This window comes from Propithecus coquereli, unplaced genomic scaffold, assembly GCF_000956105.1.
Source record: "Propithecus coquereli isolate 6110/MARCELLA unplaced genomic scaffold, Pcoq_1.0 Scaffold94, whole genome shotgun sequence".
Lineage (NCBI taxonomy): Eukaryota > Metazoa > Chordata > Mammalia > Primates > Indriidae > Propithecus > Propithecus coquereli.
The window spans coordinates 5456267-5483890 of record NW_012155729.1 but is presented as its reverse complement, the minus strand read 5'-3'; the positions used below and the strand labels follow the sequence as shown (position 1 = coordinate 5483890).

Below are 27624 nucleotides of genomic sequence, written 5' to 3'. Positions count from 1 at the left end.
TCTTTTGGGTAGATGCCCAGTAATGGGATTGCTGGATTGAATGGTACTTCTACTTGTAAGTTTGTGCTTTTTTGATGTTTCAGGGACATATATATATATTTTAGCTTCAAATGTACTATATTTTGAATGGGGCAGTTAAGATGGGTAATTTGATCATTTTACTGGTATCAAAGCATGTATTGCTTATTCTGAAATCTGTCGTATTTGTTCCACTTCCCCCTCCTTCTCTGTCTCCACTATTCCCACCCCCCCTTCCTCTCAGAGTTAAGCTACCCTTTATTTTGGACAACACTATCACACACATGATTGAGTCAACAATTTATGGCTTTTAAAAATAGGGATTTTGTCCTCTCTTAGGTTTATTGTTTATCATAATCATCTTTCAAGTGAAAAGGCTAATTTACTCTTTCTATAGGAATATTTTAAGCTTGATTATCATAATATTACAGCTGCCTGAAAAGGTCTAAAACGGGACATTGACCTTGAATGTTTTCTGCATTTAGCTCGTGGCGCTTAACATTCAGGAAAGAATATAACTGCAACTCATTTATTAACGTATAATCTCAAAATGTTAACTATTGCTCTGTAAATACATGCCATGCAGATTATAGAAAGCTTGTAGGATATAAAATGCATTGGTATTTTACCAGGGTAAGTATGTTGAAAATACAACATAACTAAAGTCAGTTTTCCCATTGGAGCTATTATAGTTTATAATTTAATTTTTACTGACATTTTGCCATGTATATTATTAGTTTGACAAAATGAAAGTGAAATAGTCCTGACTTAATTAAACAGAAACTGAATTGCCTCTATTAGTTTCTCTGTCTTTTTCTTGATTTTTTTTTTTTTTTTCTTCTCCCACTTTCACAAACACACTGGGAAAAGAGTTTGGTGTTTTATGGAAGTGAGACAATTGCTCCCCAGAGAATGGGCTTTTTTATATAGACTCCATAATTTGGGAATGGGATGGATTTATAGGACAAGAGGTTTGTCAAAAGGAAAGGTTTTTATTAGCGCTTCTGTGGAAGCGATCACTTTCAGTAGGAATGATTGCTTCTTGCCAATCGAGACAATAATTTAAATATCAAAGCCTGTGCCCTAGAAATGAAAGGCAACAGAAAATGAGGAATGATGAATTGATAGAGGTTTGGTGGTAATATAGAATACAGTCGTCATCCTGACTTCGAAAGAAGTCCGCGTGTTCTCAGTGGGAAAGGTGTGTTCTTAAGCTGGTTTACAGCATAATAGAAATCCCAGTTCTCAGATGAGGAAATGAGAGACAGGAAAGTGAGGCATCCTGCTCAAGGCCACACAGCTCATGAGGGGTAGAAGGGAGGCTGGCGTCTAGGTCTCCTCCTTTGTCATTTAAGGTTCTTTTCCCAGGGATGTTCAGTGTGGATTTTTTTTTTTTTAGTTAAAGATAATAGTTTGCAATAGTCTTGGTTTGCTTTTTGTATGACAGTATATTATACCATACATGATACATCAAAGACAGCAGGGAAAATGGTTTAAACAGTTAAACAGCCTTTCAAAGATTTTATGTTCTTGAGGAAAGATCTGTAAAGGTAGATTACACTGCAATTTGAAACTCTAAATTTGTTATGCCTTGTTTAGTTTTAAATATTTAACAAATGACAGATGTGCAATATAAAATCAAAATCTGCTTCAAAAATGACAGTGACAAACTTTAAACATTTTAATACAGATCAGTGCTGTTAATTTTCAGAAAAGGAAGGTGGGAGCTAAAAATAGCTATTAATATGCAATAACAGCAAGCTAAGTATTTCTCATCACCTTTTGGCAATGTAAGAATTCGTTGTTAGGATGTTTCAGGAAATGATTCTGACTTAAATACAGTAAAATTTCTGGTATATACAACTTATAGGAATCTTCCTTTTGCTTCCAGTTGAGTTTTGCTTGTTGCCTTTCTGTTCTTTCAAATGGAAATGAAGCATATTATCTACTTGGTATCTGTGCATTAGTTGGGGACTGGAAGTTGTTTGGATATTTGTGACTGCATTGTTTACAGAAGAAGAGATCGAAACTATGCATAGACTGAGAGCCTGATACAGAAAAGACTGATATTAACTAATTTATTAATATTCCTGGTGAAACTGTCATAAGAGTTCCCTTTGGTTCAGTTTTTCCTGATTTGGGTAGACTCCTTGTGGTAAGATTGTGAAGTGTGTAGTGTACAGACTGATTAGCAATCTATGTTTATTCTAGGCTTTTTATCTATTTTTTTCTCCTAAATCCTTTATGGTTGAGATTCTTGAAGATTTAAGATCAATGTTACTGATGGTGTGTTGATTTTCTATGATTATCCATTTCTTTCTCCTTCAAGGTGAGGAAACTCTGTGACTAGGGAAGGTTCTTGATATGTCTGAGCTGTGTGTTTATAAAATATTCTGGGCGCTGTCTCCCAAGTTTAGTGAAGTGGATATTATTTTAAATTTTAAATTGCTTAAATTGGATTCAAGACAGTAAGTATAATCTCAGGGCCTTGACTTGTGCAAGTGACACTTTGATCCCAAGAGGAAAACATCCAGCTCTACAAACCTAGTACACTTCCGGTCATTTCAGAAAGCAGCGAGCTCAGTGAACACTGCACCTTTCGTAGATGAAATATGGTTAGTGAAACATCAGTGGGGACAACACTGTGTATGTTTGTACATGCATCTCCGTGAGCACAGAAAAAAGACTTACGCATACATATGAATGTAAATATGTTTTAAAATATACACCAGTGAAGTCAAATTGTCTATAATGAGGGCAAATAAGTACCCAAAGGAAAATAAGAAAATTCTGGGAAAATTCTGGAAAATAAAAGATCACTTCTATGAAATGTGGTGACTTAAAGTCCATCGGTAAATAGACTACAAATCTTGTCTTTAAAAAGCCATTCCAGAGGAGTAATAAACAGGTTCTGTCACAGCATGATAATGCAAAGAAACTGAATAAAGTACAAGATTCTGCACAGGTGCAAAATCAGAATGCGTTCGTTGAGTACATTAAATAATTTTTATTTTTTAAAGAAATGTCCCTGAACAAAAATAAGAAGGAAAGCGTTTTTTGGCATATCTTTTAAAAAGTGTGTACAACTGAATCATTAATTACCTTGAGAATATTAGTTTATTCAGAAATCAAGATAGTAATCACATGAACCGAAGGATGTTTTTCTGTTTTTCTAATGTAGTATTAGCTTCTGCAGTTCTGTGATACTATTTTAGAAACATGATGTTTCTTTTTCAAAATGGCTTTTTATTTATTTTTTTAATTGTAAAATGATTACATGTCTCATTTTAGATTGAATAGGCAAATCTTTTTTTTTTTTTTTTTTTCTGGGTGCTGCAGAATGCTTGGATTTTCTTCTACATCTCAAAGCTCTTTTAATTCACTGCTCACAACCAAATTTACATCTTAATTGCAGAGTTCACATTTAACAATATAGACAGCATAATGCTACTGGTAATTAAGCTTTTACTACCTGCTTTTATACAGTATTCTCAGGCACAGTTTTTGCTATGTAAGTTCTGATCTAGAAACTTGTATGCATTTAGACCACAAATAAAAGGAATCAGGCCCATATCTTAGACATAGCTAAATACAAGGCAGGGAAATTGCTTTCTTCTGTGGGGGGACCAAATCATATCTGTCATTTTTATATTCTGAATTTTAATGTGGCTGTTCTATTTTAGTGTTTTATTTTTTAAAGACCTAGAAAATTTGAGAGGGTTGAGTCCTGATTTAGGGAATATAACACACAGTGAATATCTGAACTAATTTATTTTGATCTCAAAGATTATACTATTTCTATCATGTAAGACTTAAGATGTAAAAGGTTGGTGAGCAGTAGAGCTGAATTATATCAAAATTGTGGGTTTTTCACTCTCCATAAGGTAGCAGTTATCTCTTTGCCATAAATAGCTGGTATCTATTCCAATGTACATTTGCTAGTATAAAAAAATCCTGTAGTTTAAAATAGGACCTAAGCAAACTCTTTGTTATATGGAAATTAAAAGACAAGCTAGCAATACACTATTGTAGGGGGAAAAACACCCTTCTCCTCTTATATTCTCTCTCTCTCTTTTTTTTTTTTGAACACTTTTGATTGAGAATTCTTAGTTTTGTAAATTATTATCTGTTCAAAACTAGTTCTTATAGTGACCAGACTGCGTGATGGTTTACAAAATGTTTCTGGGTTGATTCTTTAAAGCATGTAGGGCACACTATGCATGGAAACAAATATGTTCACTGCATTTTATTTGAAAGCTGGATGTTTGGGGTAAAATATATATATTATATATATATATATATATTCCTCGTTTGGAAGCTTTTATCGAAATAAGTATATAATTAAGAATACTTTAATGCTTTCAGTGCACCGTTTAGTAATGCTGTCCCTACCAAAAAAAAAAAAAATACAGTCTTTATTTTGTCAAAATGCACTGAGATAGATTTAATGTGCTATTTACCCCAACAGCCCTCAGTCTCCCACCCCGGAAACCTTCAAAGCCAATTGGTCCCACAGTTGTTTACCTTTGTTGTGAAAAGCTATGCATTGTAAATCTATAAGTAGAGACGGTAGGAGGTATAGAAATGTTTACACATGTAATTTACATAGGCATTCTCTCAAATTGTATTGATACAGGATTTCCTCTTCTGTAGTAAGTGTAAAACTGCATGCCGCCTAAGAGATGACGATCCCGGTTCCCATGCTCAGAACAATTTAGAAGGATATCTTTTTTTTTTTTTAAATGCCCAGTATACATCAAGAAAGCAGGAAAAGACATGATTAGGAATAAATGAGAGAAGTGCAGCACCCAGTAAGAAGCAGCCCCCCAGTGTAATAAAACACAGACAACGGCAGGACAAACTTAATTCTCTACCTTCCGCAGAATCCTTCCCCAAATTAACTGAGAGTCTGCGGTGAGTTCTTCTTTTCAAGGCAAAATAGATCTTAGGTTAGACACCAAAGACAAATCCCTCCAGTGCTTAGAGAGTTAAGTTAGTTATGTTTCTTTTGTAGCTGCCCAGAAAAAAAAGAGAAAGAGAGGGGAGAGAGAGAGAAAAAGGGAAAGAAAAAAAAAAAACGGCAGTATCTATCGGGAGCGTTTCGATCGCTCCGGTCTCCGCTCGCTCTTTCTCTGCCCACTCGCAGTTTCCAGCCCCCTTCGGCTCTGCACCCTGCCTACCTGCCTGGCTCCGCTCGCGCCGTGCAGCCTCCCGTCGCCTCCCTCCTGATTGGGCAGAGGCCCCCCAATCGGCTGCGCGGCTGGGCCGGTGGGACTGCATATGCAAAGCCCTACTTCATATTAATAAGCTCCAATCGGGGCTTTAAGTCCTTGATTAGGAGAGTGTGAGAGCTTTGGTCCCAACTGGCTGTGCCTATAGGCTTGTCACTAGGAGAACATTTGTGTTAATTGCACTGTGCTCTGTCAAGGAAACTTTGATTTATAGCTGGGGTGCACAAATAATGGTTGCCGGTCGCACATGGATTCGGTAGAACTTTGCCTTCCTGAATCTTTTTCCCTGCACTACGAGGAAGAGTAGGTACCTTTTTCTTTCCTTTTTCAACTCGTCGTGGGGGTGCGGGGCTGGGGGTGGGCAGAATGTATCTTTCCACACCGATTCAGGTAATGCCCTGGGTATTTGTGTGCACGAGTGCTTATTTGTGTCTGTCTTGTGCCTTTTGTGTTGAGGGTGATCTCCTAATTCAGTAAGTCGAGAATTGTTCTCTGACTACAATGTTACCTTTGAGGCAAAGCTCAGTGACTGTCAGTAAAACAGCTGTGTGACAGTCACTTCTTATTCAGGTGCTAAGAATAGGCACTTGGCACAAATGCCTAGTGAACTGTTAAAATGCATCTTTTACTAGGACCCATTTTCCCAAGGAAAGATGTTTTAAAATACAATATTCAAAATGATTTATACTATTGAGTGCCTCTTATGTATTTGCAGTTTGACAGATATTTTCAGCTCCCTGTCATTTCTTACCGCGCAGAGTTAGAGGCAAAATTGCACATTTACTAATTCTCCTTCAGAGAACAATTTAAAAACTAGCCCTGTGCAATTCAGGGCTAGAAAAATGTTATTTGCATGGTTAGCGTTAAGTCAGCACTTAACTGACAAATCAGTCCATTAAGTAACATGAGATTTTCACACATTATAAATATTTAAGGGGGGAAAAAAAAACTAAAGAAGAAACAGTAGTGACTTTAAAATTTTTCCCTTAAATAGACAATGCTCAGATTGTGGATTTGTTTAATTTATTGTGTCCAGAAAAAAATAGAAAAGTACTTTTGTTCTACTGTGCGGTTTAATTAGTGCTTATGGGTATCCTTATGCACATGGAAATATATATTTCGATTACTAAAGGTGGGGGGTAAGTGGGGGTAGAAGAAGTAAATTAGGCATTTTTGTGTAAATGAGTAGGTCATAAACTTAATTTCAACCCACTGTTAAGATAAAATATTAGTATATCACAAGAGCTGTCACTGGTTTATCTCTCTGTTGAGTCAGTTATATTGCTTTGCTTTCACATTACGATAATACCAACTTATAATTCTGAAAAGAGTGCTCTTGGCAAACATTTCTCTGTATAGATTGTGAAGAAAATTTAAAACTCTAGAAGATGAGGTAGTGCATTATAGGTAGATGTCCACTAGCTGTCCTTAGTGACTGCATATTGCATTGCTTTGTAATTAAGTAAGAGATGAAAAGTGACTTGCAGTCTCAGTGGCTGCTCGTGTATGTTTGAGTGTGAATGTATGTGCATATATATGCATGCTTGCACAAGCACACACACCCACATCCACACTCACACGGGGAATATTAGCCAAGAGATGGATTTAGGAGGAACTGAAAGATCGTGAAGCTGTGCTTGCATCAGTTTGAAACACTCCAGGGAAGAAACAACCTTAAGATGTGTGAAAATAAAAATGAAAAATAAACAAAGGTAGGACTGCCCACTCAAGTGTAGTTTGAAGGTTAGTGGACCTGGGGCTGTAGAATGGGAGAGTTTAAAATGTCTTCATGCCAGGAAGAATGCCTTAATCCAAGCTCACTGGGATTCTGAACTTTCTCTAGTAAATAAATAAACAAAACAAACTTTAAAAATCCCCCAGAGGCTTCTTTTTGAAGTAGTTTCCTTGAATTTAACTTCTTATAGCTAATTGGAATAATTCATTTAGATAAGCCTCTTAAAGCAGATGTATTTAAATGAAATCAAGGCACATGTCCTTTTGGCTTTGGCGCAAGATTCAAACTAGCTTTCTTTTTGGCTCAGTTAAAAGTCATCTTTAAAAAATACAGATTTATTGTTTGGATGCAGTTCTGATGGTTACGTGGTTCACTGGACAGACAGAAAGATCTAATGCTAAGCAACACATCTGCCTCTCTGTCTCAATTAATAAACCACAGAATTTATACACGCTATTAATATTCATAGTAATTGTACTGGGTTAAACCCCATCACGTGTGTGTATACACAGAAATGAAACCAGAGTTATGCAGTTTCAGAGGAAAATATTGAGCAATTTCTGCTTTGGAGGCTGTTAAAAAGATTCATACAATTTATTGACCACCATTAAGAGAGCCTAAAATGTTAACCTCTAACTATGTATTTTTTATTTTAGGAAATGTGCCAGCACATTAAAGAACATAATACTTGAAAGCTTGTTTCACATTTAATAGCAGTAATAGCTGATAGCATAAATAGATGAAAATAATATATCTGCTCATTTTGACATATGTGTCAGTCTAATCATTCTAAATGAGTGTGCTCATCACATGAATCCCTTTCAACCTCTGATTAAAATGTAACATTGACTACAGGATTATAGAGCGGACTTAATTTTACTGACTGTTTTAACAGTTGTCACAGCTGTTGGAAGAAGGAAAGGCAATTGAAACACTCCAAAACAGACAAGGGAAGGAGGGAACAGTTTAGTAAATTTCAGCCTGATCGCTGAAATCCGGACATTGAAATTTTAACAGTTTTGTGTTTTAAGATTCTTGTTTGGAGCTACGCAAGTTTTATATTGTATGGTCCACTCTTTCTGTTTCAGGCTTTTGCTATTTTTTCTGCCTCACCTATCCTTGTTAAAAGCTAAACTAAATTGAAATACAGATATTCAAAAGTAATACTATAATGTCAAAATATAGGGGATAAAAATAGGAAGGAAAAATTTATACAGTAACCACCACAGCAAAAAAGCCTAAATCAGAGTGGATACTGATTTTTAGGGAAAGACAGGAGCTTGCCCAAGTCACTTCAGATGTGATATTATTTGAGAACTATGAACAGACACTTTAAGTTTATTTTTCTGAGAAAGAATACTTAGACTCCAGACTTGGAGCTCATATTACTTTTCATCCTGTTTTTTTCTCTATGAATCTGTTGAAAACACCTGCAGCCTTAAAGGTAGGTGGTGTAGGTGGGCCTTTCAGATGATTTCTTTGTAAATTGCTGAAAGTGACAACCAGCAGCAATTAGGGATGAGCCTCGTTCCTGTGCTGTAGAGTCTCTTAACCTTGCCCATCACAACACTAAAGTGAACAGATTAATTCTATTTTCCTGAAAATTAAGTAACCATTGTATATGTCCCAAACTGTATATAGTTGAAATAGCCAGATGATGTTTCTTATGTAACATATGATTTTCTCCTTGAAGTAATCAAAAAAAGTGTTCCCGAGTTAATGGAATAAATGTTGAGTGGGAGTGGTGAATAAATGATGCCCCCCCCCCATGTTTCACTAGCCCTTTGTGTCAGGGTATTTATGTATTCCCTTATACACATTTTGTGGTAAGTTTTAAAAATCTTCCTTTTACAGAAAGGACTGGAAAACAGCTTTCCGATTCCTGGGCAGAGGCAGGGGTGACGGTGTTGGCTGTTTCTTCTTATAGTGATGGTTTCTCATCTTAATGTGTTTATGGCACTGCTGCTTTATTTACTGAGCCTAGTGTGTTGCAGCGGTAATTAACCCATGTTATTAGCAAAGCCCTTGTGGATATCCATTAATTCTCTTGCATGGATGATCATTTTTCTAGTGTTTTCCCCCAATAAGTTACCATTGTTTTTTTTTAATTCTAAATTGATGGCCTTTGATATATTTCTTTGATTTAATCTAACCTGTAATATGTATTGGCCATCTTATGAAGAATGGTATTATAATTCAGCTTTTAAAAATGCTAATAGAAGCAAAAGGAAAGGTTTTTTTGTTGCTCTTTTCAAAGTAAAAAAAAAAGAGAGAAAAGAAATTAAGGTTTAAAAAGAAAATAGTGCAGGAAATCAGTTTTAACTCCAAATTTTCCAGATCTTAGAATTTATAATTGTGTCTTTGAGATCTTTTAATCAGGTTTTTACTTAGTTAATAGCACTTTAGGTATTTTTGTAAAATATGGAGCCAGCAGAAAAATACTTGTGCTTCCTGTGCTGAGAAAAGATAAGGACCATCTCATTAGCCGGGCCATACTTTTGCAATTAATTTTAGATACCTGGTGCTATTCATCAAAGAGGGCAGCTAACTTCTCTATGATTCTATTTAACAATACTTTCACAATACCTCACTCCTGCAAGAATTACAGACAAAGAAGAGACCGTTCTTTTGGAAGGTAGGCATAATGCCCAATCTCAAGTCCGTATCACTTATGAAAAATTCCTCAACATTTGTTTTAGCCTGGTGACTAAACAAAATATTTCTTTGTCTTACTTGTAGAGGATGCTCAGCACTGAAGGTTTTGCTTTACATTATTTTATAAAATAAATTAAAATACATGCTTGCGGTTGATACTTTTTCATACAAGTGGCAATTAATAGCAATGATTTCTATTAAATCAATTAATATCAAATAAACTTTTTAGAATTAGCTGGTGAGCTTTTAAAAATAAGAGGAGAGCATTTGAGGCATCTCAATAGAACTTTAAAGTCATTGCAGCAGATAAGCTTTGCTCTGAATTTGCTTCATAGCAAATTCATGAAAGAGAGAAACAATACAATGTTGATCTGTTATAAGTGCATATGAGCTCCAGCCCTAGCCAGCTCTCTGGAGAAAATCTTTGATTACACTGGCCCAGTTTGTTCAGTTTTTATCTCTTTTACATCCACTGGCGTTGTATTAAATTGTCATTGTCCTAAAGCACATGAGATAGAAATGAATTGCAGTTCTTTACATTCTCTGACAGTGAAATATTTAGCCTCTTTCTCCAGTAATACTTATGTGTATATTTGATAGTGCAGGGATGACACCAAGCATCTCTGCCGCTTGACATTCTTCCTATTCTGTGTGTTTTGCCATTGATTATTATTTTCATAGCCATGTATATATGGGTATACATGATCTATAGCATTATTAGTAAATAAATACACATGGTACTTTAAAATCCAAAGCAGTCGATAAGATACACACAAGTGTGTTTGTGTGCATGGATAGTATGCATGTGAAATACGCATGTCTATGGGGAGAAGCATATATGTAGAATATAGGTATGCTCCTAAGCGTGTTCATGTACGTTTATATAACTAAAGTAGATCTCCAGTATTATTCTAATCGGTTAGTTGCCAGTTAAATTTGCCAGGCATGATTTTAATGTGGAATTAGTATTTCAGATATTTACTAGGTCTGATTTTAAACTGAATTGATTTAACTAAATATTGGACAGGTAACAGGTAACCTAATAAGTAAATTTGTTTCTGATTTAAATTTTTTTAATTATTATCTTTGTGTTGAATATATAGTAATCATAAATAATTTGTAAAATAGGAAATAAACTGCTGATATTAAATGCATAATTTAATGATTTGGGCCCATATCCAAGAAATAATTTTGAATTAGCTCTTGGTTACATTCTTTTCTTATACAATTGGGCCAAATATGTCTTAATGTTAAGCATGATAGCTTTCAAACAAATACAAAATGTGAATTTTATTTATCTGTACTACATAAATATCATTTGCTTTTTTTTGCTAAAAGCAAATATACAAAATTAATAAGTATCATTTCTAGGAAGTATATCATAGACTTCAGAATTATTTAATTTTATTCTAAGAGGTAAGTTTAAAGTGATTTTACTTAGTAAATCTGAATGAGTGTTGAGAGAAAACACTTATGCAATTGTTCTTTCTATTCTAATTCTTGTTTCTAATTCATATTCTTGTTTAAATTCCTAGATTCATTGCCTACCTTTATTTGTTTGCATAACGCTTTAACATTTACTGTTACTGTGTTAAAAAAATAATAAATAAATTCTGCTAACTGCTTTATGCCAAACTATCAGATCAAAGTTAGTTCCTTTATTATCTAAGGGTGGTAAGTGAAAGGCTTTTGAAGGATTTACCTGGCTTTTTATTATTGTTTCAAGTTCATTTTAGACTTATACTTTCTAAGGTCTAGGAAACCTCAGCTAATAAAAATAATTTCCATTCAGAGTTTAGCAAACACATCTTTATACTCTACATTTTCTTTCCAGAAATGCCAGATGTTTATTTTTCTCTGATTTGGACACTACATCTTAGTATTGTCCAAATGTATTTTCTAATCAATTGTCCAAAACCATTGAGCTGAGAGGGTTTAGATTTTGTGAGTGTTTTATATATGTGTGTACATACATAAATTCCTTCCTTATAATTTTTAAAAAATATTTTTAAATGTTTGGAAGAAACTTTTTATGTTTTGATTTCTTTAAATGATATGCCATTTTAATTTATGGCCACGCATGTATATTTGGAAGGTTGCTCATTAAAGCAAAACAATGAAAGAGAAGGTACAGTTTTAAAGAAATTGGCTTCTCACTGGTCAATTAAGGCCCATTTCAATATACTGGCATAAATCTATATGTGCATTTGACTATAGACATATAACACACAACACTAATCATTAGAAATACAATCTATGGCTATATGGAATTCTTTCACACAGTATAGTAAATGAAACATTGGATTTTGGCATTTAAAATTTATTAAATGCGTATTAAAGTGCTAAAACTCATGGGGAGCCTACTTAAGATTAGTTTACATTCTAAAAAAAGAACTTAAAAGTAAATTTATATTTTAATTATAAAAAGTAGTCTTTGTCACATACATTCCTCTGTGCCTTCTCACGTTGCTTTGAGTGAAACTAAACTACATATATACTTTTCATCATTTTGATTAGAAGTACACATTATGTGTAATATGCTTTGGCAGGACTTACCTAGCCAAAGAAAACAAATTAATATGGGGCATACTGAGGGCTGTCAGGCATATCACAGACATGTCAATTTAACTTTGCTTCATCATACACCTTCTCCGCAAACAGCTGGCTAAGGTGGTACTAAATAAAAGGAAAGCTACCAATAAATTCTTATACTATATCAGAGATTGACGGTTATCAGTGTCATCAGTGTCATGAAAACCAGCTTGCTTGCTTACTTCTCTTTAAAAACTAACTGTAGGAATACAGATAATATAGATAATAATGAGTTTTGTTTTAAAAAAATTATAACTTAGGCTCATTTAAATCTTTCTACTACCCAGGAAGTAAAGTGAGATTAAAAAAAAAAAAAAAGTCTCTGAAATGGTAAATGTTAGTTGCTCTTATTTGGAAAGTAAATAAAAGCTTAAGGAAGTGGAGAATCAGAAGCAGTGTGGGCAACACACTTTTAACAGTGGACGTCTCTTTTTGTTGCACTTCTCATACATTTTCTGGAGAAGAAAAAAATCATGTGCTTTCTTTTTGTGTGACTTATTCAATATGCAAAAAAAAAACGGAATTTCAAAAAGTCAGTCAAGAACTTATGCACAGAAAATAGGTAGAAACACACTAAATTCTTTTTTTCCTCCATGATCAGAATGGGATCCTTGTAAATAATTCCTTTTTCATCTATTCTAGAAAGATTTTACTTGTTTTAATGGCTTTTGAGAATTTAAACAAAGGACTTGTTAAATATATATCCTTGCATTTGCATACTAACAAAGTGAGTTAAAATTGTTTTAAAAGGTGTAGTTTTCAAGGCAGTTAATATGTAACAATGTTTGTAACAATTCATTTTCTTTTGAAAAGAATAATAAAAGTATATTAATCATATAACCAAAATTGCATCCAGAGCTAATGACAATATCAGATCATATGAATATTTAGAGAGACTCATTTAACAGAAAAAAATTCAACTGTGGGGTTATTCAATCAGTTGCTCTTTGCCCTCCATAATTCTAAATTATTGTAGTACTTCTCCAAAAATGTAAGATGGCCATGTTAAATTGTGTTCATTTTTCCACAAATGGAAGAATATTCTGACAATGCTTTCTTTACAGCCATTAATCTGTTAAAACAGATCAGGTATTTTGAGGAGGAATATTATGCCCGTAACCAACTGTTCATGACCAAAGAAAGGGGAAGATGTATATGGTTGGTGAGAACCATGTCTTTTCTCCTATGAGAAAGTGACTGTATACAGTTGGTGCTGTTGGTGAAATGACAGAGACATCCCTTTTATCCGTAGACTTGAATGAGACCTGCCTAATCAGTCATGAGCTCATAGTGTCACAGATGGAAAAGCAACCATCAGCTGAATTGTACTGAACTACACACTTGGCTAATTCATCTCATTGCTCTACACATCTAAAGGAAGGCTCATTCTGTTCTTGGAGTCTAGACAGCATCAGGAGTTGGGCTCAGGTGGGAGCATGTGGCCGCCTTTTTCTGTTCTCTCCTTAGTCATTCAGCAAAGCGAGGTGAGGAACAAATGGACAATTTATGCACAGAAGCTCCAGCAGAGATTCTTTCTTAGGGTCAGGAATTTGTTTTTAACTCGGTTGTTAGAGTAAATTTCAGATTTCTCTTGCGTTCTAGAAATGTCATTGTTGTCTTTCATGCTCCAAAGTACGACTCATAAATGATTAGGTGTGTCTCTCAGTTCATAGGAACCATGAATTAATGTAAGAATTTTTTAATAGAAATGGAGAACAGATCATCTATTTATGTTAATCTAGATGATGATTCTTTTCATACCTTTATATTGAGCTATTCAGTTGGTTAAGTCTGAAGAATAAGAAAAATAGTAAGAGGTTAAAAACTCAAATTGTATTTTTATTTCTTTATTTCCTTGTAGTGAACAAAACTTTAATGTCTAGAGCATTTATGAGGGTTTTAATGATTGGAAAATCTATCCTGAGAATGTGGTCACCATATGTGACAGCCTTGCTTTCTATCTTGTCTTCAGTTTATGGGGTAAGTTTGGTGATACTGCCTATTGTCTTGCTTTGCTTACATTATAGAACCTCTCTGCTTCCACACTGAGATAATCTAAAATGCGAGGGAAATGCCTGCTCAGTTCTAAAACACTTTTTGGTTACCTTCCCCTCCTCAATCCCAGAAGTTATTTTCTTTTGAAATTTCCGTTTCTATCCATCTCTTGCTAAAGGATCATTTACTTTGTTAAAAGGTAAGTGCATGATATTCATCCATATTTACACACACAGTACACTTTATTTTCCCCATGAATTCCAAAGAGATTGCCTTCAACTTTTTATATTTGTTTTTCTTTTGTTTCTGTTTGTTGTGCATTCTAGTTGAGTGCTTTTATAGTGTTTTCTTGATTGTTGTCAGTTTGGGATACTCACAGTTGACATTTTTCCGTTAATGTCAGAGCAGAAAAACCTATGGCAAACTGGAATCTGGCTAGAGTGTATAGAAGATACAACTTATGTTTGATTGTGTGTAAATACAGTTAGTTAGTCGGGGGTTTATCAGATAGCTTGGCAGAAAGAGAGAGGAGCAGTACAAACTGTTTTCAGTAACCGTGCTGTTCATACACCTGATAAGATTGAGAGAGCTTTTCGAAATGCTGATAGGCTTTGAATAAGAAAAGAATAATCACTTCCACTGGCACCAGCTTATCGGGAATGAAGTAAAATGCCAACACTTTTACATTAGCAAAAGTAAATGTTTTAGACACTCTGTGCCTTTTCTCATTCAAGTTAAATAGGAGGGGTGCTTTTGAATGTGCTATAATGAAAGAAGGATTTATTACCTTGACTAAATTACAGGTGAACACGTTCATAAAGGAAACTTCAGCATCAACAGCAGCTTCCTTGATAAGCAGATAAGCAGCTTATCTATGCTGTACATTCTCTGGAGAAATTAAGTATTCCTTTTTTCACTCCAATTCTATTAAACATCATTTCTGGTGTTAGAAGATGCAGTTATGTCCTGCGTCAACCCAGTCTCCTTGTTTTTCTAGCAGCTGGGTGACAGGCATTTGAAACTTAGCTTATCAGACTTGTAAAATGCTGGTGTGCTCTGGTGAAGTAAGTTAGGGCATCTGTAAGTTTCTATCAGTTGTGCTGAACCAGCAAACTCCTCTACAAGAAATCTTTTTTTAAATCAGGAGTGGAATGAGATTAATTATAAATTTAGGGTACTTTAATGAGAAGATAAATGTATTTGAGTAATAGCCCATTTTAAAACACCTCCCCTTAAAAAAAGAGATATTGGTTTTGCTCTTCAATACAAACCATTAACTTTCCCAGTTCTACCATTTTCTCTTCTTTGTAATTTGATGCCTACAAATAATTTGGCGTATTCAGATTTGATAAATGATAGTGCAAGAGCAGATTGATTGATTTTGGATTACTATTGATTACTCTCAATGAGATCACTGTGACACACTCGAATCAATAGTATTCGATTAAGCAAGGCACCACCGTTCTATACGTTCAGCAGCAGCGGGGAATTCAGGAACAGAATGTTCACAAGCTGATAAATTGACAAAGCGTTCAGCTTTAAATAGCCCTTTGTTCAGCACTAGTTCCTTAAAATATATTTCATTGGAAAGTTCGTTTTTGCAACTCGGGACCTTTCTGTGGAAGAAAGGTCATCAGTTTAAGGTTTATTAAATTTTAACTAAAAACAACTGGGCTCCATCTAGGTGTAAAATAATTTAAATACTTACTGCAGGCAACCTTCATGCCTTTGAGCTGTTGCTCAAAGGTTTCATTCTTTTATGAAGATGTCAATTGTAAACATAAAAATGCATCACTGGAAATGTAATGGTTTAAGATTCAAACTGAAATAAAAATTCCTGCCTGAGGAAAGCACTATAATCAAAATAAGGTGGTCTTAACTTTCTTCAGAAGTGGGCAAGCTTGGGAGCAGCGCTGGAAGGCAGCAGCAGGGACAGCACCTTGATCGAGCGCACAGCTTGTTATTTTTTTTTCTTTTCTTATCTGAGGGTATTCATCATGTCACCAATACATGCAAAACACTAAATATCATTTGATCTGGACGCCGCTTCTACTGCCGATCCGCTGAAATCTTTTTGTCCCGAGTAAACTTACAAAGTCGCGGGGGGTGGGGAGGAGGAATCCGTGTGTCAAGTCCTTTAGTCAAGGACCTCAAGGAGATTTTCTATCATAGTCCATCATTGTGCCACCTTGGCACTTGGAATGGAGCATTTGCTCTTACGTTTTATGGCACTGCTAAGTGGCTTCTCAAGAAGGGTGAGCATTGTAGTAAACACGCCATTGAATAAGCAAATGTTCTTACATGCAAAAAACTTGATTTCAATTGAAATTTTGACTACTAGGGACTGTTGTACCCAAGGCCATCATAGGTTCAAGTCTTAAGATATACTTAGGTAAGCTCTCATTTTGATACTGATTTTCAAAAGCCCCAAAAACTTAGAGGTGGCTTTCTGAGGGAAAGATCAATAGGAAAGTCAAGTTTGGAATCAAGAAATTCCCTGACAAAACATCAGGCTTTTTTGAATGAAAGTAAGGTAATAGGATTCTAATTATATGAGATTGAACTGTATGAAGTTGTCATTTTTGTAGGTCAAAAATGGTCCAATATCAGTAATTTCATGATTCAACACCGCAGTTGAATTTATTTCTATACTGTTCATATTCCATAATCAAATGGAAAGTGACAACGGTTTTATTTTCTCATGGACTGTATCAGATTATGGGAGCCACATGATTTCTGTCTACAATTATGGCAAGTATAATATCATTTTTAGCAACTGTTTTTTTTTTTTCTTTAACACCATTAAAGGGTTGCCAAGTATAAAGTATTGCACACACTGAAAAAGTGCGCATTTCTCTGGTATGTCTCTTGTGGTTGCTAAGCTATGTTCCTGAGAATCCATGAAGACTTTTCATCTGCTGGGGAAGACCATGCCACAAACACAAGAGTAGCCTCCTCATATCAGAAAACGGTACTGACCACTACCCCCCTCCCCAAAAGAGCGCATTGCTAAGAGTAAATAGTTCGAAAGCAAATTGGGAAAAAGATGCCAACACCTCAAATATTTCATCCTCACATCATTCATTAAGAGAACTTTAATATGCTAGTTAGCGCTTTTTGTGCTTCCCCCAGAGAAGTATTAAAACTGTGCTCCATTAAATCTGTGCACCACTGTGGAGCAGGCAGATGCAAAACTCCCCGAGTTGACAGTGGGGCCTGTGATGCTTTATGGGCTATTGCAGTCAGGAAAGGTGCTTCAGGAGATGTAATCAAGTGATCCCAGAGCCACCATTTGACCCCCCCCAGATGTGCAGCTCATACTGGAGCTGTCCTGTGCTGGCCAGTGGAAGCTTTCTGTGCCCACCTGCAGGCAGAACCTGGCTCCCAGATCCGAAGGAAATTAGCTCTGTCTGTAGGTAGGATGGGGAGGGGCTCTGGTGCCACCACTGGAAATGTCAGCACAAAGTGCATCTTGACTTAGGGTCACATCAGGACTGGGTAAGTTTTTCTCTCTCTGGGTAAGCAGATGACAGCTTACATCTTGTTTTGGGAAGAAGGGTGGGCCTCGTTTACTGAAACTTGATTGAGCGAATGCCTCTGACTAGTCCCACTGTCAGTCCTGGAGTTTTCCCTTAGTAGTGCATTTCCCCTCTGTCTGTGGCACTGAATTTGATTTATTGCTGGTCCTAAGATCAAAAAAGAAATCATTCCTTTTGATGTTTGCTATTAGGCACATGCAGCGCAAGGGGGCAGGATGGGAGGTGGAGAGCAGTCTTAGCATACAATGTCACTGTCCTGGCCACACTGGTGGCTTCTGATGGCAGAATATATATATTCTCTGTTAGTTTTGGATGTAAAATTCTATGAATAGAGAGGTGAGCTATAGAATATTTTAAATTAATAATTGTTTATTTTACGTACAGATTCTTTTGGAAAGGAGTCAAAGTAGTGACTTGCATGTACACCTGATTAGAATGGCTTTTTTTTTTCTTTACTATATTTACATCAATTTTACCCAAAGACATGAAAAGCTCAGGAATATAAATAACCCAACGGGGTTCAGTCTTTCTTTCAAAAAAAAAAAAAAGCAATTGATTGCATTTTTTTGTTGGGTGGCAAACTTGAGACACTGGAGGAGCCTTATTTGCAAATGCACAGAATGATTTTGTGGGGTCTGCTTCTCTCGTACGATGGACCCTGATCGGGCTTTGTTTCCAGCCCTGTACGGTGGCTTTTGTCCGGCTTCTCAGTTAGTGGGATTCCTCGGAGCAGCATGAGCCCCAGCCCATCAGCAGGCTGCTAGTCAGCAGCAGGTGTGAACAACATAAAACAGGATTAACACTGAACCAAAGTGTGTACTAAAAACAGAACCCCTGCCTTGTTTTTAAAAAGACGGCCAGACTGGAAGATAGAAGCTACTGTGGACTTGCACACTCCTTGTTTACTAAACAGTGTGCAGTGGGCTATGGAAATGGCTCTGTTTAGGTGCAGAGGGGGCATGCGAGGGAGCATGTACTCATTCTCTTTCTTTTTTAACTATAAACTGAAAACTTATGTAGAAAATTCCTCTAAGACTTTCACAGGAGAAAAACCAAATAAAAAAAAAATTGGGTAAATCTTAAACCAGGATTATAGGTTAATATTGGGAAGACACTGTCCTTCCTTACAAATTAAAAGTTGATCGTCACTTGGTGTGTCGTATTTGACACCTGTAAAAAATGTTGTTGGTTTATTCTATTTTTTGTGTTTAATTATATGACTTAATTTATATTTTCACTGAGGTAGGTAAACCACACATAAATAAAATAAGTAATTTCATTAGAAATGATACATTCCTTCCCCCCAATTTCTTTCAATCAGCACTACCTACATATGAACAAGGAAGTTGGCAAAAAATAAAATCATAGTTAATAAAGAGGACTGCATGAGCTTAGCAAATGGGGAATTGCATTGAATTTATTGCATTTGAGTCACTTTGTCAATTATTTTGTTTAGGAAAGAGAAAGGCGGTATTTAAAAATATATTTCTCTTTTTAAATTATACTAATTCTAGTGTATACTATATATTAGATTAAAATTTGGTATCTGTTTTTGTTATTACATTTGGATTAACTCATACTTTGAAACTTTGAGACTTGGTTGACATTCAGGAAGAGGTCTAAAATAAGGAAACAATTTAATCAGTTAGAAAAATTGTATTTTTTGTATATATGTACACATGCACACATTAACTTTTTTCAATGCATGCAAATTAGTTTTTTTGCATATATGTCATTACACTGATTTCTGATACTCTAAGTTTATATTCAAATATAGACGTATAAGATGGGTATGAGAATACCATATACATTTTACAAAAAATATTTTTGAAATGTAAAAAATCAAAATTTTACTTATAATTCTCTTTCAGCAGCATCTTGGTAATATATATTACTTTTATTTTTATATCTGGGGCTTAAATTATAGTTACTTATTTCTCCACTTACTGTTTTTTATTTTAAAATGGCTATTTTTTCCTGTTATTTTGCTCCTAATTTTATTTTAGAAATTATATTGTCTGCCATTTTACTTGTGACAGTATTAGCACACATTAAATGCACCAAAAATATCCAAATCATTATGAATGATATAAGTCTAAAAACTATATTTTAATTCCAGTTACCATCTTAAAAAGTTAATTTAATACCACCTCCCTTCTAGTGTCTTTCTCCCTAAGACATGTCCATTCCTTCCATTTTTTATTTTTAAGTTATGTACAGTAATTAGGTTGTGGGTGCATAGCTTGATGATAGATAATGAAATCAGGTTTAGAAGATATCAGTTTAAAATTGATTTTTGAAGTGTATTTTTTATAACCAACTCTCCAGTGTCAAATTGATTGCTTATAGTAACTTCTAATGTTGCATCGAAAAAGATTACATGCACTCCTTTGCAATTTTTTAAATCATTAAAGTCATCAATTTAGTGCATTAAACTGCATTTTTTTTTGATCATTCAAAAGTATTTGAGTGTATGCAGGTACTGTCTTAGGTACTGAGATCCTGAAATAAATGAAAAAATATAGAATGATCATGTGTGAATATAAAACACTTAAAAATGGGACTTTTTATACCTAAGTCTCCAATGTAAACGGCAATCAGTCCAGAAAATAAATTCAGGAATTTAGGTAGCAGTAGTTTTACATAAAACTTAAGCAAACTGAAGCTTCCATCCTGACTTTCTGGTTTTGGCTTTTTAGAACTGATGCAAAGTTAGCATCATGAACGCGATTAGGAATCGTACATTTAGATCCTGAATATCTCAAGGGCATGGTTGGGGTCGTGATGCAGTCAAGTCTGGTCTTGCCTGTACTTCTTTAGCTAAAAAGTGGGCTGGGCTCTCCTCTTTTATGAAGCCATTGAAGATTTGATCACCAAAGTTGCCTTTAAATCTTAAAATGCTTGAAATTACTTGTATGTGGTTTGTCATTTTAGACTGGTAATGAAAGAGAAAAAAATAAATGCTTTAAAAGATCATGTAAGAAAATGTATTTCCTAGATTGTAGGGAAAGCAAGGAGGATTTATTTGAACTCTGCAAGGTTTATGTTGCTTGACTTCTAGGGAAAGGTTTGAATTAGTAAACTCATTCTAATCAACATAAATGACTATTGAAAGGTAGTTTTTATAAGAAAACCTTACCCTTAATCTTGAGGTAATCTCACAGCTATTGTCTTTGTCCAGCATTCCTACAGAACAGCCGGGTAGAGTTCCCGAAAGCCTGGGATTTCAATTTGCCCAGGGATTCAAAGATTAAATTCAAAGCAGTTCTGTCTCTTTGCAGCATCTCTTTAGTGGATGCATTTTATTTAGATGTTTTATTTATTTATTTACTTTCGAAGATACAGATTGGTTTGTTTCAGGTCATTAAAATTATTGTCTTTCACATTTTTAGATATTTATAATTAGATGATTAGTGAAGTTAGGTGATAAGATTTATATTGGCATCAGTTAAGTTTATAGAAGGATTAAAATCATGGTATCATGGTACCATTGCCAATTGGAATATGCCAGAAATATCTCGGGAGAGTTTTTTGTCAAGTGTTTATGCTCAATTAAAATTTATACTACATGTTACTGAGTGCCTGTCTCATGATAGCTTGGCATCATGATGTTGCAAGTTTCCAATTGCAAGTGATAAGCAAGGCAATTTTTTTGTGTTATAGTACTATATAGGATTACAAACGGTTGGAAGGGAAATGCCATACATTTAGAAATGACATTAGAAATATGAGACAAAGAACTGTCTCAACTTCGGCACAGACAGTATTTTCTGCAACACCAAAAGGCTATGAACATGGTTTTTATCTCTTCTACTCCATATATGCAAAGAATGGCTTACCTTTCTATGAGCACTGCAAACATGAGCTGAGTCATCTCACCTATGTTTTTGCTTCATTTGTGGGGTTTTTTATTGGGCAAAATATTTGTGAAAATACTTTTTCCCCCCATAGTCTTCCTGAGGTTTCCCATATCACTCTCCTTGAATCCTCTTCAGTTTTTAAGCTGAGGTGAAATGTTTAAAATGGATGCAGGCTTCTTTATGCATAGTGCCAGAATGCTTTCTGAAACCTTCACCATAGTCTTAAAAAGGAAAAACTCACTAACAAAGCAATAGTATAAAACGTTAGGGGATTGCTGGGGGTTGGGGGCTAAGGAGGAAAAGGGCAGCTGGTAATTTATGATTCCTCTAGTATTGCATTGTAAAGGGTTTGCCAGTGCCCCACTTCCACCCCACCCCCAAACTACACACCGCTCAGTGTTAGGATGATGATAATGTACCTGGAAGGAAAAGGCAGCCCATGCCCAGGCAGGCAGCATCAGACAGGGCGCCTTGCCATCTGCCCCACCTGCTGCATTCATGAGTCCATCTGGTGACTGCAATAGCTCATTGTAGGCCTCTTCTGAGGAACATTCGGGCTGAAAAGCAGGCAGTGTGAATTATTTAGGTAGCTAGTATAAATAAATAGAAGGAAAGGAGAAGAATAACAGAGCAAGGATCCAAAAGAACCTGGTGCTCCCTTAGTCCTGGGTGCTTTGGAATGCTCTAATGCATGAAAGCTTCGATCTGCATATAGATTTAGACGTGTAGATCATTGTGCAGATTACAAACCAATGAGTTTTATCTGGATTTAGATAGTGCTCAGCCTGGTTTGCACTTAAAATATGGCCAGCTCCAGGTAGGGAATCTTTGGAACTTTCAACATAAGTGTTACTGATGAAATGTAATGTTTTTAGGCATTGATTTAGCAGAAATAAAGCAACTGTGTGTCCTTTCAGAAATAGATTTTTTTTCCTGGGAGGCGGTTGGAGACAACTCATTTGACTTTTTAGTGAATGATAATTTATACAGATTTTATATCCTTTTTTCCTACTAAATATAAAAAATTAGAAAGTTTCTATGTTAATTCTATTTGTATATATATGGACAGTCAAAATAGTTAGCTTCTATGTGCAAAACATTGTTCTTGATTTAGTCTATATTATACATATTAAATATATACTAAAGTCTTCAAACATAGAAATCTTTGTATAACTCTGTTTTCTGTCTAAATAAACCACGTAAATAGGCAGGAAGGTCCTAGGAATTACTTGATTAATGCAAAAAAGAAATAATTAAATTGTAAACTAGAGTCAGATATATCATTTATACTAAAATAGATTATGTTGAAATAAGGAAAGTTTAAACAAAATGTTTTTTAAAGACTTACTGATACCATTTTGTATCTAATGTGATAGGTTTACGAGGCTATAATTGTCATTGAAGTCTAGGAAGAGCTAGTTTATGTAAAAATGATTATAAATTGTAAATGAAGATTTAGAACTATGAATGGAATTGGTAGCATCCAGACTTTAAACAAACTATTTCTATTTTCTTAACTCAGAAGCATTTAGAGCAGTGATCCCCAGCATATTTGGCGCCAGGGACCGGTTTCATGGAAGACAATTTTTCCATGAATGGGGGTGGGATGGGGATGGTTTCAGGATGATTCAAGCACTTTACATTTATTGTGCAGTCAAACTGCTAGTCTGGTCCGATGGTAGTGGGTTATCAGAACTTATTAATATTAGTGTCACGAAAATTGGTATACAACCCTCCCACTGGTAAATTTGACGGGTAAAAAAAAAAAAAAAAAACAACAATGCAACACAGCTAATGATAATCTATATTTGCAGATTTGCTGCTCCCCGGTGCTAGCATCACCACCTCAGCTCCACCTCTGATCATCCGGCAGGCACAGTTTGCAGTAGGGTTCGCTCTCCTGTGAGAATCTGATGCTGCCCGTGATCTGACAGGAGGCGGAGCTTATGCGGTGATGCAAGTGATGGGGAGTGGCTGTTCTCCTGCTGTGAGGCCCGGTTCCTAACAGGCCATGTTCCAGTACCAGTCCCTGGCCCAGGGGGTTGGGGACCACAGATTTAGAGGATAATATCATTTTGGGGTATGGATAGGGGCTTCATTTAAATTGTAGGTTTTGTTTTTGTTTTTGTTTTTGTTTTTGTTTTTTTTGTTTTTTTGTTTTTTTGAGACAGAGTCTCACTGTGTTGCCCGGGCTAGAGTGAGTGCCGTGGCGTCAGCCTAGCTCACAGCAACCTCAAACTCCTGGACTCAAGGGATCCTCCTGCCTCAGCCTCCCGAGTAGCTGGGACTACAGGCATGCACCACCATGCCCGGCTAATTTTTTCTATATATTTTTAGTTGTCTGATTAATTTCTTTCTATTTTTAGTAGAGACAGGGTCTCGCTCTTGCTCAGGCTGGTCTCGAACTCCTGAGCTCAAACAATCCGCCCGCCTCAGCCTCCCAGAGTGCTAGGATTACAGGCGTGAGTCACCGCGCCCGGCCAATTTGTAGGTTTTTTTTAATCTACTCTTTTCATTTTTATATTATAGATTAATACAGATATATGGATAATATTATATATTATATCTAGCTTGTTTAATTTTTAATTGACAAACCTATGGTAAAGCCATGAAAAAGAGAAGGTTATGTATTATTATTTCCTCTGGTTCCATATGTACGGAAAGCTGTGTGATGTTTTGCACTCTAGATTCTTCAGGGTGAGTTTTCTTCACTCCATTTGACTCAGTTCAGTTGCAAAGTAAATTGAATTGATCTACCTTTTTGAGCCAGTAAAGAGCTAGTCTTCATTTAAATAAGCAACATATATACGGGGAGCAACATGTGTGCAAATAAATTACATTGCTAATTCAAAAGGCAACTAGTAACCGTTTTCATATAAAATACTATTTACTCCAAGGAAATTTATTTGTATCCAGTCTCTTTACAAAAAAACATTTGAGATGATTACTTTTATTCATTTGAATCATTTTCTAGCACCAAATAAAATATTTGTCTTAAGTCACTGTATAAAATTTAAGGAAATTCAATAAAATTTAGGTGAATTAGGCAAGACTGAATTTATCCCCTATCCAGTCTCTTTTCTTCAGCCCCACACTTCCTTCTTTGACATCCCAGCTCTCTCTCTTCCCAGCCCCAGATTAAACGACAACCACCCCCCAACACACACCCACTCACCCAGCTTTGAAAACGGTCATTTTAAAAAATCCCCCCAAATTACTTTTATTCCCAATCAGTGACGAAGACCTTTACTTATTCTTCTTAAATTATCTTTTCCTGCAAAGCAATCTGTTTCTCAGAGTCACTTGGATACTGTTTGCTACTCAAGACAGGCGAAGAAGGACGAAGTTGACAGAGACCCTAAAAGTAACCTGTACATGTTAGTGGTTAGTTAATTACAAGAACAGGAATTGACTCAATGTTTAATTGACAACTTCCAGGAACATCTGTAGATATTCTGAGGCTCCTTAGATGTATAAAGCAATGAAATGTTTTTGATTTTTTTTTTTTTTTTTTTTTAGAGACAGGGCCTTGCTCTGTTGCTCAGGCTAGAGTATAGTGGCCCAATCATAGCTCATTGCAGCCTCAAACTTGTGGGCTCAAGTGATCCTCCTGCCGTAGCCTCCCAAATAGCTGGGACTACAGGCACACACCACCATGCCTGGCTAACTAAAAAAAAAATTTTTTTAGTGGTGGGGTCTCACTATGTTGCCCAGGCTGGTCTTGAACTCATGGGCTCAAGCAGTCCTCCTGCCTCGGCCTCCCAAAGTGCTGGGATTACAGGCGCGAGACACCACTCCCAGCCTAGAAAAATTTTAAACTATATAAGAGCACTTAAAACTTTTTACTTATTACCTTAATTGCTTTGTATTCACCACAACTTCCTGCACTCATTTTTTAAGATTTTACTATTTAAGATGTACTGGCAAGAATCCTCCTGAGCATTGTTTTCTCTCCTTTTGTATTCTGATGTCAGAGTGTTAGAACTTCTCTGATCTAATCTGGACAGAACCAGAATAATGCACATGCATACGATTTCATCAAATCCTGTGCTTATGTCAGCTTTGCTAGAATCTGTAATAACTTACTTTATCCTGAGATCACACACAAATATATTTTTTTCCACAGGGGGAATCTAGAGTGTGTTTATTTCCGTAAGAAGGCAATGGAAATTTAGTAAATGAACATCTGCACATTGTACTTGCTGTGAACATCTAAGCATTTTACAGATGTCTTCCTTCAACCTCTTTCATAAGACTGGAGAATTCATAATGTGGATGTTAATTTTATTTTTATTTGATCATCATTCTCACTGAAGGTGTTATTTAAAGACACGGACATCACCTTTAAAGAAAGCTGTGTGCTCCAATATTTGTCAGAAAGTTTAAAAAGAAGATTTTATAATTTGTCAAGGATATACCAGGAGGAAATTAATTAGTGTTACTACTTTTAACAATGCTGACTTTATAATTATGGAGTAAATCGGTAAGTCTAATGATTTCATTAGAACCAAAAAATAAATAAATGTTCATAAAAGTCTTTGTGTAACCCATTATATATTTCAAAAGTAAACCTCCTTTTAGTGGTTCTTCTTGAATTTGCCATTGACAGTTCAGTCAAATCGGCTATATTTATGGTAGTCTAGCTGCTTTAAATACTGCTCTCTAATAGCAGTTATGGTGTTATTAATTATATGGGATAAGTAGCAAAATAGTAGCATCCATGTTGCTTCTTAATAGCCTCCCATAAAGAACTTCATTATCCCATTCGTAGGGAAGAAGAGTGATGTAATAATAAATCAAGGGTATTTTTATGGCTTCATAAGTGGGGAGGTAAGGTGACCATTTGGGGTTTCCCCAAAGCAAGGCTAATAAATACAATGGTATTTACTTAAGCACTGAAGACAGCATGGCCTGGTCATCTTTTGTTTTGGGGTATCACAACTGGTCCAGGCATGATTCCAGATCCCCATATTTTCTTAAAACATACAGATTTAAACCTAGTAGTATTGGTAGGAGAGAAATCATGGCAAGAGAAGAGACAGGTCTGCTTGAGTGCAAACAGAAAGAGCTGTACCTGTGCATATCTGGATGAAGCAGTCAAGAGAAATCTATCAGGGCCTTTCTGCTCCCATTTCCTGTCAAAAATCTCACCAGATGTCAGACTGTTCATCTCAGGGTCATGGTTTGAGGGTCCTATTGGGTGCAGGTTTTAAAGATAATGCACTTTATTTGGGGAAGCAAGATAATACGATACAGACTATGAGTTTGAAAGCCAGAGAAATTTATGCTGCTTAAAGCTATGCTAAGTCTAGTGATCTCATAAAATAGCATGCAAAAGATGCTTGGCAAGAGTAGGCAATAAATATTTCACGCCCGCCCCCCCAACTCTGCTCTTAATAATGGGGTTGTTAGTAGCACTAGAAGGAAAGTACAAAACTGAGATTTTACTTCTCAAAGCCAAATTAGCTTCTTTCTTCAACCGACAAATTCTGAAGTCAAAATGAGTCATAATAAGGATTAGTCAGGGAAGCTCGAATTGAACCTATTTCTCTTGCATGTGTGACTCCTTATCAGTCTCCTACTACTTATAATTGCTGGATTCACTTTCTGAAATTAGCAAAGGGGAAAGCAAAGTAAAGACAGAAACCTAGCCACTGGCTGCTTTCTTCTCTGCCTAGAGTGTTAGGGTAAGAATAGGACTATACAAATAGAATATTAAATTATTATTGTTATTAAAGGAGATGTAGAAATAAACCTAGGGGTCATCTACTAAGGGTACTGAAGGAGAAAGTATAAATCCTAGCAGATTGCCCCAGAGAGAGGTTACAGATATCTGAAGAGGTTCTCTTATCTGCATTTTCTGTGATCTTTTGAAATGCATAGGAATACCTGTCTTTTATGCTAATCTAGTAAACAATGCTATCCGGCTCTGATGATAGGAGTCCTTACAAGCCTTGTGTTTTTAAGAGTGCAAGCAAATGAGTGTGTGAGCGAGTGTG

The 27624-nt window shown here is 35.7% G+C and overlaps 1 protein-coding gene across 4 annotated transcripts in view; it reads left to right on the top strand.

The window, feature by feature from the left end:
* Positions 1 to 27624, top strand: part of ESRRG (estrogen-related receptor gamma) — a 562217-nt gene that overhangs the window by 324892 nt on the left and 209701 nt on the right. The window contains exons 1-3 of one of the 4 annotated variants that reach the window (XM_012664913.1): positions 5343 to 5552; positions 13484 to 13659; positions 14093 to 14211. The exons of 2 other annotated variants lie outside the window; for them this stretch is intronic. In XM_012664913.1, the coding sequence (XP_012520367.1) occupies positions 14207 to 14211 (5 nt within the window). In that variant the 5' untranslated portion in view covers positions 5343 to 5552; positions 13484 to 13659; positions 14093 to 14206. Of the gene's footprint in view, positions 1 to 5342; positions 5553 to 13483; positions 13660 to 14092; positions 14212 to 27624 lie in introns of those variants that run through there. One more of the 4 variants, XM_012664912.1, reaches the window with a different exon arrangement.